This window comes from Lemur catta, chromosome 7, assembly GCF_020740605.2.
Source record: "Lemur catta isolate mLemCat1 chromosome 7, mLemCat1.pri, whole genome shotgun sequence".
Taxonomy (NCBI): domain Eukaryota; kingdom Metazoa; phylum Chordata; class Mammalia; order Primates; family Lemuridae; genus Lemur; species Lemur catta.
The window spans coordinates 83,860,685-83,875,172 of NC_059134.1; the positions used below are offsets into that span (position 1 = coordinate 83,860,685).

Consider the following 14,488-nt stretch of genomic DNA (forward strand, 5'->3'; position numbering starts at 1 on the left):
CCAAGGTCACCTGCGGACGCTGATGCAGGCGGTAGACGCTGCGGTGGCCTCGCCTGGCACCACCACCGCACTCCAGACGCGTCAGTCACCCGGCCAGCAAGGAGAAAGCCGGTGGCCAAGACTGGATGAACACCTTTAAAACGCTGGAGAAATGAAAGTTTATGGCGTCCTCCTCTGATTGTCATAGAAAATAAAAACAATAGCAAACTTCAAAAGACTTCAGACTTTCCCTTCTATTTTTTCAAATTCTATTTAAATGTTTTTCAGAACTTTTGTTGTGCCCATGCTTTGCTCGTGGCCCGAGAGCCCACTTGGCCCGGCTGGCAGGCTATGCGCCCCGCTGCAGCCCCAGGCTCCTTCTTGCTGTCAGGCTCTGGCGTCTCCCAAATGGCCCTCAGCCACAGCTGCATTCGTGCCTTGTGACTTGCTTGGAACCAAGACAAAACATGCGTTTAAAAGCTTAGCCCAAGAATGGAAAAACAAGCACCACATGTACTCCCCATCAAATTGGCTTTAACTGACCAACACTTAAGTGCACATATAATAATAACATTCATCGGGTGTTGGGCAGATGGGAAGCGGGAGGAGGGGACGGGAATATACACACGTAATGGGTGTGCTACCCACCGTTTGGGGGATGGGCACGCTTGAAGCTCTGACTGGGGTAGGGCAAAGGTAATATACGTAACTTAAACATTTGTGCCCCTGTAATATGCTGAAATAAAAAAAAAAGAATGATATTCTCAAAAAAAAAAAAAAAAAAAAAAAAACAAACAACCCAGCTTACTGGGCAATGAAACTCTTTGAGTTTCTCCATCAATTTGGGGAGAGGACTGACCCCTGGGGGCCACCAGAGGCTGGGACAGAAGAGCACCAGCAGGGGATTTACTGTGTGGGTCACTTTGCTGTGCCTCACGGTCAGGGATTGGATTGCGGGCATGGTTTCACTGACAAAACCACAATGTGAACAGTTTAAGAGTTTTTAGTACTTACAGGCTGTTAGGGACAGGTGCGGGCCAACAGTGCTTACCACAGGAAAAAGGGAGGGGGCGAATGTGAGCAGGCCAGTGGGCATCTAGAACCAAACCTGCGACAACAGGAACTTGAGGTTAGGGCGTTTTCCCAGCCAGGAGTATGTGCGGAAAACTAGGAGCTCAAGATCAAAAGTAATCTTTCCTCAATTAACATACATTAGCATAGTAAAAATCACACCCACCAGCGGCACCAAGACAGTTTAGAAATGTCATGGCAACCCCTGGAAGCTACCCTGTAAGGATAAAATTGGGGAGGGCCCTTAGCTCCAGGAACTCTCCACCCTTTTCCCAGAAAAAATAATGAATATTCAGCCCACCATTTAGCACATCATAAGGTATAAATATAAAAGTAGAAGTGTGTTAAGACTCCAGGGTCTTCATTCGCGGCGACAGACCCATCCCTCCTCCAGGACGCACCTTCTTTTTGTACACTTTGCTGTGCTCAGTAAAGGCTGCTTGTGTGAAATTGCTTCCTGTCTCTGTTCACTTCCGCACACTGGCCTTGCTTGTGATTCTTCCAAGCAAGGAGCCAAAGAACCAGGACAACACATCTCAAAAAGCAACCCTGACACAAACCCTGGGAGGTTTGCAGCACACACACCTGGGGGCCCCTACCCCCACACCAAGGTCAGAGAGCACAGACAGGGAGTGAGACAGGGACCTGAGGGCCAACGCCTTCACCCAGAGTGTATTCCAGACAAGATTCCCTCTGGGAGATTTAATTGGTGGGTTTAAAGCAAGCAGACACTAGTTCTAGGAGGTTATGCTGTTAAGGAATGAGTTTCATTTTGGTGGTGCCCAAATCCTGGTTTTCCTCTACTCAAATGGAAGTTTCTTAAATCAGGACTTGGTTTGATATTTAAAGTGAGCCTGCTTAAAACAGTTAATACCATATATTTCCTATGATGGTTTACAAAGCTCTTTCACATGCACTACCTGAAAGGATGGCCTTGCTAATAAACTAATAGAGAAAAATAAACGGGGGAAAAAAGGGAGAAAATTCACAGCACCTAATTGCCCCTTTGAAGGGAAAGATCACAGCACAGCAGTCCCTTGCTTAATTAACCACCTGTGGCCTCTAAGGGTTTGTTTTCACAGCACTTGAAAAGAATTGAGCAGATGGGAGTGTGATGCTTCCCCAGTTCCCACCAGATCACATTCCAATGACCCTGAAAAGACAGCCTCCCAGAAAAGAGGGTTCAAAAAGGAAAAACAGACACAGCTGCTTCACAGCTGTTTTCTGCTATCAGCTGACAGTAATCACTTTTTTCCTTTCTCTTTGTCCCCATAAAAACCCCAAACCCCATCCTCCTAGCTGGCACTACTTGTTTCTTTCTTTCCTGTGCTGAGCCCTTTCCTCTCTGTCTCTAGGGGAAAGTAAAATAAACTTTCTATTTCCTTCTATCCTAATCTTTGTATTACGAGTTCCTACGCTTAACACTACCTTATATGCATCCCATTAGCTATTCCTTCCTTAAAGTTGTCAGATTCCGAGATGCCACTCTTTCCTGGTTTTGCTCTCCAGTTTCTTGACCAATTTTGAGGGTCTCTTCCTCCTCCCACTAATAATTTGGTGTTCCAGGGTTAGACTGAGAACCATTGCTATGTGCTCCTTGGGAGACTAGTGTTTTATCTCAGGGATGTATGTGTTGCAGATGAATTGCAAATCGTGGTCTCCAGCTCTGACCACTTCCTCTATTTTCATTTTCATATCCAACTAACTGCTAGACATCACTGGTTTGTTCTTTAGACATCTTGAACTCAATGTCTACAAATCTGAACTCATCTCCAATTGAGACAGAAAACTGGCACCTATTGCTTTGGGCACTGCTTTGGACATTGCTTTGGCATTGTTTAGGGCATTGCTTCCGGCATTGCTGCAGCATTACCAAACTAAATCAAGAAGTCTCCAGGTTTCAAATTACCTTGATGAAAACAGGATTGAGGCAGGGCCAGTTCCAACCAGTTAGAACCAAGATGGTGGAGAAATAGAGGGTGTCACCCTATTCCAGGAAAACACCCCCACTTCCATGAATATTCCTCCCTTTATTTAACCTAGAATTAATCCACTGCTTCAATAGAAGGGCAACAGAAACCAGGGACCAGTTCTCTTCTGCAGGGAGAACTTGCCTCTGCTCTGTCTGTGGAGCAGATTTTCTAGTCTCTGAATAAACCTTGCTTTCACTTTATCCTGTCTGCTCACTCCTGAATTCTTTCTTGCTCGAACCCAAAGATCCACTTGGACCTCAAGAGACTCCCAGCAGTGGGGAATCACTTTCCTGTGTCACAAAGATCAAGGGCTTTTCCTGCAATGATTTTTTTTTTTTTAATAAATGAAGACAGAAACCTGGGAATCAACTTTGATTCTTTCCACTCCCTCACATCTACTCAGCAACTCCTGCCTACTTCGCCACTTATTTAGATCATCCGCTCCTCACATTGCCACTGCCCTAATTTGGGCCAATCGTGTATCTTATTTGGGCCATTACAATTCCTTCATACTAGGTCCCTATGCTGCCCCTTCCCTACTTATCCTCCCCATGACTGCTAGGAACCTGGCTAGTTTACTTCTCCAGCCTCACATCTCAAACCTGGCTAGTTTACTTCTCCAGCCTCACATCTCGCTTTTTATTTTCCACTTAATTTTGCTCTTTTCTCATCATCCTTTCTTGAATACAATATGACTATGGTTGCCATCTTGCAACCATGAGAAGACCTTTGAGAGGAAAAGTCTTGTGTTAAGGATGGCAGAACAGAAAGATGGAATGAATCTGTAAGGTTTACAACATTGTTGTGCCATCATGTCAGCCCTGAACTAGTTGCCTCTGACTTTTCACTGAATAGCCCCTAAACTATTTAAGCTACTAATGTTTTAGGCATCTGTCTCATTCTACTGATACGTCGAGCCTTAGAGAAATGAATAAAAAATGGGTGGTGTTTTCAAGCGGCCTCAGAACCAGAAATGGTGTTTGCTCCACCAAAAGTATAGTCTGGTTTGGGCAATGTTAATGCCAGCTGTAAAATTCCTGTTATGGGAGGATAAGCATTCTTGCTAATGAAAATAAACACACAAAAAAACCCATCTTGGTATGAACTAGACTTCATTCAACTAATTAATGAATAAAAGAATGTGAATTTTGATGACAGGATAAGCAAATTGCCGCATTCTGAGAAGCAAGGGTTGGACAGGGTTGCAGGGGAGATTCTGGGCATCACGAGTACTCTGGAAACTGAGAGACAGGAGAGTCATCCGGAAAAGAGAAAGATGCAAAAAAGTGGAAAGGGATCCTGGGGCCACCTTAATTGCTGCTTTATTGGGAAATTCTAGTTTTTTAAAAACTAAGTGGATTGATGCTATGGTCTGAATGTTTGTGTTTCCCCAAAATTCACATATTGAAACTTAATCCCTAAAACAATAGTATTAAGAGGTGGGCATTTTAGGAGGTGATTAGGTCGTGAGGGCTCTTAGTGCCCTTACAAAAGAGGCCTGAGGGAGCTTGTTTGCCACTCCTGCCATGTAAAGACACAGCATGAAGGCACCGCACTGTCTTTGAAGCAGAGAGCACGCCCTCACCACACGCCTAATCTGATGGCACCTTGATCTTGGACTTCCCAGCCTCCAGAACTGTTAATGATAAATTTCTATTGTTAATAAATTACTCAAAGATATTTTGTTATAGCAACCTAAACAAAGACAGTTGATTAAAAAAAAAGAATAGCCATAATAGAAGGATTTGGTAGCCCGATAATATGCTTAGTACATGAAAACAAAGGAGGAAAACTGACTTAGTCTATCTCAGAACATTTTAACACATCAATATGAAAGGGTAAGTTTGCCTTCGTGGTTCGTGGTCCCCGGTCCCTGGTCCCTGGCAGCTGCTTAACCCTTAATACCGCCCCCTCTTCCTACAGTTTTCTCTACAAAAGAGCTGTCCTTGGGGAAAATGGAAGGTGGAGCACACAGGAGGGTACAAACAAAGCCAGGAGATGACTTTGAATGGGACTGTTATACTCTGACAGCAGGCCAGAGTTCAACTGTTGTTGAACAGTAAATCCCATCTTCCATCTTAAGAGCAAAGGGTGATTAATATTAGTTTATGAAAAATAGGCACTTACACAAAATACAGGATCAGAACCAAAATTTGCTTTTAAAATGTGAGTTTTTAACACTTGAAGGATGTCATTCTTAACTCTCAATTATATAATTACAAAAAAACCCATGTTTCAGGAAAACATACTTAATCCTAACATAAAATTCATGTCACTTATCATAAAGTTAGACAGTCAAGTGTATAAAGCAGAACCAAAACAGAAGAGGTATTTACAAATTTAGACTACGTGAGACATAGTGAAGAATCTTTTGTTAAGCAACACACTACATACTTTTACACACTACATTTCAAAAATGATGCATCTGTGAATAATATGATAAAGGCCAAAGAGTTGAAGATTTGAATTAAAGGTCATTGTGTTGAAAACTTTAAATTAAGTTCAAGGGTGTGGTGACAAAAAATTTAGATTCAAGGTCTTAGTGATAAACACTTTAAAGTCAAGGATAGATTGTCTAAGAAAGGACAAACCACTAGCAGTCAAGTTAGTCAGTTAGTTCCCTGTGAGTACAAAATATTAGGAATCACTAAATGGATTAGTCTAGTTACAAATTTTGTTTATTTCTAAATAGCTTACAACTGCAAGAAGTCTTTTCACAGAATCATTCAGTCACAGTTTCTCTCTATTCTTGCGTAGGTATTTCTGCTACATTTTAAATCCTCACTCAAAACAATTCCCTCTCCATTTCTACATTTTTATAAGTATAAAATATTTTAAAACAAAGAAATGTCTATTCCTTAGCTAGAGAACTATTCCTCCACTGACTCCTGGAAGAGAAAAAAAAGATTCTCATTTCCTCTTCTACTTCAAAAACACAAAGCAAACCAAAACAATCCAATTTCAAATGTAATGTCACATAGAACCCAGGGCCTCAAACAATATATCATGCTAGTTTTCCTGCTATATGCTGCAAACAATTTAGTTATTTACATTATTGAGAAATCTGTTTAACAGACTAGAATCATCTCGGTGCTTCCATTAGCAGGAGCCTTGCTAAAAAAGGCGTGAGCAGCGTCGTCTGCGAATGGGAACATCAAAGACTCTCCTCCGTCTCTCTTCCTCATCATCCTCATCTGATTCATCCATATCTGCCGAATCATCCTCATCATCTTCTTCCTCCTCCTCCTCCTCTTCTTCTTCCATCTCTTCATATTCATCAGGACCCATTTCCTTGAAAGAGAAAACAATCTTTTCATAAGAAGAGCATCCATCAATTTTTTTATCGTTATTTAATGCAAATTCTCATTTATCTAGAATCCAAACAACCAGACATGGCAAATCTGAGTTTTCATCGACTTGGACAGTGCATTTTCATAATGTACATGCTGATGCAAGATTCTGGAGTATATTTTGTATCACATATTAGATAATGCTCAGTATAGTTTTGTTGTTTGTTGTTGAAAGATTTTCTTTTCATTTATTAATTCATTCACTCATTTATTTATTTAAAGATGAGCTTTGCTATGTTGCCCAGGCTGGACTCCAATTCCTGAGATCAAGCGATCCTCCTCCCTTCAGCCTCCTGAGTAGCTGGGACTATAGGTATATACCACAGTGCCTGGCTCCGTATGGTTTTAATGGTAAACATTCAATTAAGGCAACACTTATTTTTTACACAGTACTTGGTAATTCATACAAGGTAGTACACAGACCACTCCTAACAATCCAAGATAAAGTTTTACTGAACTTATTATATTAATGTATTAAATAATAATTTATTAATCTATATACTTATAGAAAGGAGGATGTCAAAATATTAATCAAGTATGACCCCTACTGGTAACTTTTATGCACTGCCAACAAAACATCTAAAAGATTTTTCTTGAGCTTCTACTATGAAGACACATCACTTGAATTCAACCATCGGTAGCCTCTACTTTTTAAAAAAATATTTTTATTTTTTTAGTGGCTTAAAACAATAACGTCATTTATTATCTCTCATGGTTCACGTGGGTTTGGTATTTGGGAAGTACTTGATGGGGTGGTTCTGGCTTGGTGTCTTCTCTCATGATGTTGCAGTCAGATGGTAACTGGATTGGAGTCATCTCAAGGGCTTCTGCATTCACATATCTGGTACCCAAGCTGGGATAATCCAAACATCTGGAGTTAGAAACAGCTGGGGTACCCGGGTGCCTCCCTCTATCTCTATATGGCATGCCTACAAGGTCCCTTCAGCATGGTGGCTTCATGGTAGCTGGACTTCTTACATGGTGGCTTCGGATACCAAAGACACATGTCCCAGGAGACAGAGAACTCCACGCTGAAGGCGTGTTACCTTTATCTAACTCACAGTGTCACAGAAGTCACAGTGTCACTTTGCCAATTCATCAGGAGTACATCACTAAGATCAGCCCATATTGTCGGGAAACGATAGCCTCCACTTTTAAATTAACTTGTTGGAGGCTCTCAGAATAGGACAATAATGATGGTGAATGTGCAATATCCGAACATCTCTTGGAAAGATCAATTCTGCTTAAGCAGTGTCTCTAGTCTGAACTTACTCTGCTGTCAATGTTTTCTCTCACACATCTGAAGACTCAATGAGAGGAATTACTATATCAGACAGAATTCTGAACAGCAAGGAGGACCTAGGTGGAAATCTGGCAAGTATGGGGAAACTTGGGGCATGACATTGACAAAAGTCCTTCCGCTGAAGCTTTTATGGCATTACGTGATCCAGCACCCCACCATCCCTCTGATCTCATCTCCAGCCACTCTCTCTTGCTCACTGCACTCTGGCTACATTGCCCTCCTTGGTTCAAACACACCAAGCATATTACTGCATCAGGACCTCCACATTTGCTGCTCTTTTGCCTACAACACTCTTCTCCCATATCCACCTGACTCCCTGTGCTCCTTTCACATCTTAGGTTAAATGTCACCAAGGCCTTTCCTGACACATCTTTATATTTGAACAGCTCAACACAATGCTCCTTATCTCCTTTACTTTGATTTTTCTCCAAGGCACTTGTCACTACTGGACATAAATTCATAATGTTTATTTGTTATAGTTTGTCTCTTCCAGCTAGAATGTAAATTCCAAGTCAGGGATTTTGATTGTATGGTTTACTACAGTAGTCAGTATTTATTGAGCAAGCAAATGAATTAATGTAGGAGAAAGGAATTGTGTCACTTGGGATTTATTATAACACAAACAACAACAGTAACAATCAGAGAAAATATACACAGATATGACATAAGATATTACATTCTTTTTATCTTTGGATATATGTTTAATCTAAGGAATGAAGACTTCAAAATTCAGTAGGAGGTCCAAAAGGTGGGAAAGGGGAAGGCTTAGGAAATCCTAAAACATGATATTCGGGTAGTGTGGTTATTAATTATCTTGAAGAAAAGAGAAAAACTGTTAAAGAAATCAATGTGGCTAAAGAGAAAGAGAGATTGCTCAGAAAAAAGTGTACATATACACACAGCAGAGAGAGGAACACACAGACAGGAATGGAAAAAAATTAGCAGCAGGGACCTCTAAAGCTGCCTACACCAAGAAAAACCATAAGACCAACCGAAAGTATATTTTAAAGTGGCATTGTGAGTATAAAGAAAAAGGAAGTATTAAGCCTACTAATTAATCAACTGGTAGAGAACAAAAAAGGAGAACAATCCAACTTCCCTATCAAGAAAACCAGTAACATGAAAGGTCAAAAAATACAACCCCATTGCCTTTTTTATGTTGATAAGAAATAAGTCCAAAATTCTCATTTCTTTTTATTGATTTCTCATCCTTGAAAGAAAACATTTTCCATAAGGCAGGTCAAGATTTTATATGCTTATTTGTGGTTAGTAGAAAATGAAAACTCTAAATAAGTAAGAGCACAGTTAAGAGAGGGCTAAACATGTAATGGGTTTATTATTATCATTTGAGGAATGAGTAAATATTGTAAAACTTGCTTAGTTTCAATTTCTAACATGGCAAATATTGATATAACCAACATAAGCAAGAGTTATTTGGAGTCCTCAATACGTTTTCAGGCTTTAGGGGGATCATGAGACTGAAGAGTTGAGAACCACCATCATTAAGTAATGACTATATTACCCTCACACTAACAAATATTAAAAACAAGCCTCAAAAGGATCAATAGGACCCAAGAGTAACTCAGTTGCCTACCAAAGAAAACCCTGAATGCTCTTTAAGTTTTAAGACAGAGAATATTATCAGAGATAAAGAAGGAGATTCCATAATGATTAAAGAATCACGTCATTAAAAAGACATAATAATACCACATGTATTTGGATACAATTATAGAGCTTCAAAATACATGAAGCAAATCTGAGTTAAAAAGATAAATACACAAAACTATAATTATATTTGGAGATTTCAACAATTGTCTCTCAGTAGTTGATAGAACAAAGACCAAAAAATAAATAAATAACTATATAGAAGACTTGAAAAACACTGTCAACCAAGTTGACCTTTCGTTCATAGAATAATATTCCCCCAAATAGCAGAATACACATTCTTTTCAAATACACAAGGATCGTTTACCAAGATGCACCATAATTTTGGGCCATAAAACATTTAAGAGGATTGAAAATACAGAGCAAGTTTTCTAACAATAAAATTAGAAATTAGTAACCACAATATAACTGAAAAACCTCCAAATGTTTGAAAATTAATACATTTCTAGAAAAGTCACAGAACAAAATTAAATTACAAGGGAAACCTACAACTATTTTGAACTAAATGTTAATAAAAACACGACATATCAAAATTTGTGAAATGTGGCTAAAACAGAGCTTAGAGAGAAGGTCTAAAATCAATATGAAACTTCTACCTTAAAAAGCTAGAAGAAAATCAAATTAAACCCAAAGCAGGAGAGAAATAAAGATAATTGTGAAATCAATGGAATAGAAAATGAGCAAGCAATAAAAAAAAATCAATGAAACCAAAGTTGTTTTTCTTTAAGTGATCAATAAAAGTATTCCTAGCTAAAGCAATGATCAAAAGAAATGTTACCAATATTAAGAACAAAAGAGGACATATGACTATAGCTCTTGTAGCCATTAAAAGGATATCAAGGGAATATTGTCAATAACTTTATGCCAATAAATTCAACATTTAGATGAAATGGACAAATTCCTTGAAAGGCACAAATTACCAAAACTGAAACAAGAAGAAATAGAAAATATGAATATTAAAAAAATTAAATTCATATTTCAAAATTTTCCCACAAAGAGCACTCCAGCCCCAGATAACTTCACTGATGAATAATACCAAACATTTAAGGATAAGACTATACCAATCTCATACAGATATTGGGCTAGTCAAAAACAGAAGTCTGTTATAGGAAGTAGCAAACTGCCAGTACTGGAAATATGCAGTTTCTAGCATTCCTCCACTGGGAAGGAAGTTAAAATTTCACTTCCATATCCAGACTATAGATCCTTTTCACTATTGGCCTGAAGTTTCATTATTATCCTCCCTCCCAACTGCAGCTGACATTGTGTCAGCTCTGGGTCAGATTAATGTCATGTCAATCTTCCAGACTTATTTTAGACACACCCAGCAGGGTCATTCTAGGAGCTAGATAGAAGGCATTTTCCAAACATTCAATGCCTACAACTCAATTGCATTCTGGGTATACAATTCATATTTTTTTCCTATTGTATAACTGGAACTTCATAATTTCCTTTAACCATTCTATGGTCCTTAAGATCAGGGTTACTGTTACACTTGTCACAAGGTAACCCTAAAAATGAGATTTAAAAAATATACTTGGTTGACTTGAGAAATGATCCCAGAGAGAGACTGCTAAAAGTCCACATCTATACATGAAATTCTTTTTGTAATGATCTCTATAGGATATTAGTTTAGTTTATATTAAATTGGGAGTTTTAGCAAAAGCATTGTAAGAAATTGTTTTCCCAGTGCTAATGAAATAACATAAAACTAATTCTAATTGGTCTAGTGTGGTATTCTCATATTCTAATACATTTAGACTACAGAACTGTTTTGGGAACAGTGGAAAAGCAGTTGAATCTTTAAAACAGATAACAGCAGAGTTTCTCTGGCTGGAGAGTAAGGAGCCCCGTTTACCTGCCGTCCATCTCTCCCAACATGACCCCTAAGACACGTCCTCAAAATCTTTAGGGTTCTCTGGAACACCATTTATAAACCACTTTTCTGCCTAATCAATAAAGATCCTTGGTAACTTGTTAATTCTACAAAGTCATGTAAATCAGCACTAGAGGAAAATTTAACTTACCAATCGGGCTATAGACACCCTGAATGTTGGACATGCCATATGGAATCGGGGAATGGCAACATTAAAGATCTTGTCTTTAAAGTAAAGAAAATGGAAGGTATAATACCCTTCCATATATCCTGATGTTGTAGAGAATGTGGTACAGCTTGTGTATTCATATACTCGACCTGGGCTGATGATCGGAAATTCACCTGTAGGGAAAATAGTAACAATGAACCAAGTGTAAAATTCAGTTCTTCATTACAGTAAATAAGGCATGTTCTCTATGGGATTATATAAACTACATAAAAGTAAATGCACAGTTTAAAAAAAAATCTAAAAGGAAATACAACAAAATGTTAACAGTGATGGCATTATGAGCAAGTATTTTATTCCTCGTAATTTTTTTTGTATTCCCCAAATTCTCTACAATGTAGAAGATGGGAAATATCTAGTAAAACAAAACAAAACAAAACAGGCACGTTTTCTTTTTCAATGTGCTTTGAGGCACTGTAGACACAACCTTTAGGACAAGAGTAATAAAAAGGATCACAGACACTAGTTCAAAGAGAGATAAAGGTAATCTAAATATTTTAAAGGTAGCAAGAATAGCTGGGCATGGGCACGAGCCTGTAATCCCAGTTACTCAGGAGGCAGAGATGGGAGGATCACCTGAGTCCAGGAATTCAAGACCAGAGACCCCTATCTCCAAAAAAAAAAAAAAAAAAAAGTAGCAAGAAACTAAAATGTAAAATTATGAAGAGGTACCCTAAGAATTCAGACCAGACAAAAGGGCAGTCCGAAGAGGAGTCCTTATACCAAGGGAGCAAATGACAGAAAAAGAATAATGGCTTTAATGAAATCCCTTAGTACTAGATTCTCAAGTCCAGGAAAAATTCATTATGTAAACATGTAGAACATGAATCTATTCATGGTAATGAATTTAGAAAACCTTAAACTAAAGGTTTTGCTGTTATCAGTCCTCTCCATACGCTTAGGACTGATAACAGGAGTACACAGCTTAAGTGTTTTCCTGGAACACATAATCCCATTTGAAGAATCTGAGGGCTCAGAAACTTAAGATATTCATAACTTTTTAAAAAGCTAAATGACAATGATAACCAGAATTAAACTGAATGAAATCCACAAACAACAAAAATCTCTGCCACTAACTTTTTTTAAGGCAAAGTTGATGATTTATTCAATACAACAATAGTAGCTAACTTTCACTGAACTCCTTTGGGCACTTTACATAAATTATTTCATTAAATTACCACAGAAATTCTTTAGCTGATATTGTAATTATTTATATTTTGAAGATGAGGTTCAGAGAAATGAACTAATTTCTCAGGAGCATAAACTGATAATAAGAGTTTTCCTTATTTATTTATGCCTATTTCTAGCTTAATATCTTAACCATAAATCTGTTTTTCAATTAACAAATATTTTAGGCAATAATAATCCTGATTCTTTCTTACTAAATTATAACATCCTTAATTATTTCATTCATTTATCCAATAGATATTAATTGAGCAGTTACAATGTGCTGTGTCATCAATTTTAACATTTCCCCTCAAACTTCAAAAAAGATGACAAGAAATTTACTTTTTCTTTCTGCCCCTTGCTTTCTAATCCATAGCCTATAATCCACATTATATTCATAATGAATAATGAGCTAGTTAAAAAAAATAAAGAACACAAGTAGGAAAAGCCCAAGTGATCCACAGATAGGGAAATCAATCCCTGAATAACTGAGTTTGCTATAATTTTAGAAAAGCTAAGTTTAAGGAACTAAACTGATAGTATAACAACCTATCCACATTATAGTTATGATGTGAAATATAAATTCCTTCTAAACAATTAAGGTATGGAGCTAAATTCTGGGTTACATACCAACTACTCCAGGTCCTTGAACTTCTTCTACATCACCTTTAGCATTTGTTATTCTCCAATAGCGACTGTCCAACTGACATGCCTTCTCAGGAAGTGCATCCTTTGACATTTCAATCCTAAAGAAGAGAGCAGGGTGATAGATACACAAATCTGGCCCTTTTGTTTTGTTTTCTTTTATTTAATAGATATATAGTATTCAGGCTAATAACTATGAAAGGAAATTTCCAAGGGAAATTAAATCCAACCCAAAGTCTATGTTAGCTATTTATTTTTCTAAGTTCTCAAAGATACTGGCTTAATTAGCTTGATTCCCCCACAGAAATACTTTCACTCAACTTATGCATTTGATTTCCGTGAAGATCAACAACAGAAAGGGCAACATAAAAATATGCAAACACAATGGAGATGACAATCTTTTGCTGTTCAAAAAAGATAAATTTGGCAAATACTTTCTAGAATATAGTGCTATGAAAAACTGAGCGATACAACCCACTTCACTTTTTCCATTAGCTTCTAGAAAGCGTCACCAGTTACTGGAATTATATTTTGATTCTCTTTCCTGACACTATCATTTCCCCCTTTCTCTAGACATATTCTGTTTTTTATTTTCACTTTGAGTACTCCATAAGCATGGTATGTGTAGGTCTTTTTATTTTAAGCATGTGTCAATCCTAGGAAAGATCAAAATTAAACAATTAAAACAAGAAACATTCATATATGTGTAATTGGACATATGAAAGGCTGCAAAATCCTAGGATGCTTCTTGATAAGTATATATTACTAAAATACTTCCAGTACGTATATATACATGTATATGTGTTTAAATACATATATATACTCAGATATAAAAACATATTATAAAATATATAAAACATACCTTAAAACAAAATATCCTTAATCCCTTAGAGCAATGAGTTGTTTTTATGTCATAGCACAGAATATTTCTAACTAAAGTGAATTTAAAATATTTGTTTCTTATTTAATGAAATCTAATGCCTTGCACCATGTCTGACATACATGAAAGCACTCAATACATATTAATTAAATATAGATAGGCCAGATGAAATTTAAAATGCATGGTTTTATCTTTGGCAATTTGATAACTTCTAGAATGCACTACAACTTAGAGCTTTAATGATGATTACAACTTAATGATCCACTTCCCACAGTAGCTGGCACAATACTTTATACCCAAGCATATTTGTAAGAAATAACTTAAATAACTTACAGGTTAATGTGAAGTCAAGG

General features: G+C 37.5%; 2 protein-coding genes across 4 annotated transcripts in view; both read right to left on the reverse strand.

Moving 5' to 3' along the window:
• CD59 (CD59 molecule (CD59 blood group)) overlaps positions 1-525 on the reverse strand; it is a 47,540-nt gene extending 47,015 nt beyond the window's left edge. Inside the window, exon 1 of the mRNA XM_045557770.1 lies at positions 11-525. The gene's annotated coding sequence lies outside the window, so the exon portion shown is untranslated. The remainder of the gene's footprint in view (positions 1-10) is intronic.
• A 4,641-nt stretch (positions 526-5,166) lies between these two features.
• The window catches only part of FBXO3 (F-box protein 3), a 32,728-nt gene continuing 23,406 nt past the window's right edge, over positions 5,167-14,488 (reverse strand). Inside the window, exons 9-11 of one of the 3 annotated variants that reach the window (XM_045557772.1) lie at positions 13,241-13,356; positions 11,369-11,559; positions 5,167-6,314 (exon numbers count right to left, since the gene is read on the reverse strand). In XM_045557772.1, the coding sequence (XP_045413728.1) occupies positions 6,138-6,314; positions 11,369-11,559; positions 13,241-13,356 (484 nt within the window). In that variant the 3' untranslated portion in view covers positions 5,167-6,137. Of the gene's footprint in view, positions 6,315-6,635; positions 7,227-9,994; positions 10,267-11,368; positions 11,560-13,240; positions 13,357-14,488 lie in introns of those variants that run through there. The other 2 variants (XM_045557773.1, XM_045557774.1) reach the window with 2 other exon arrangements.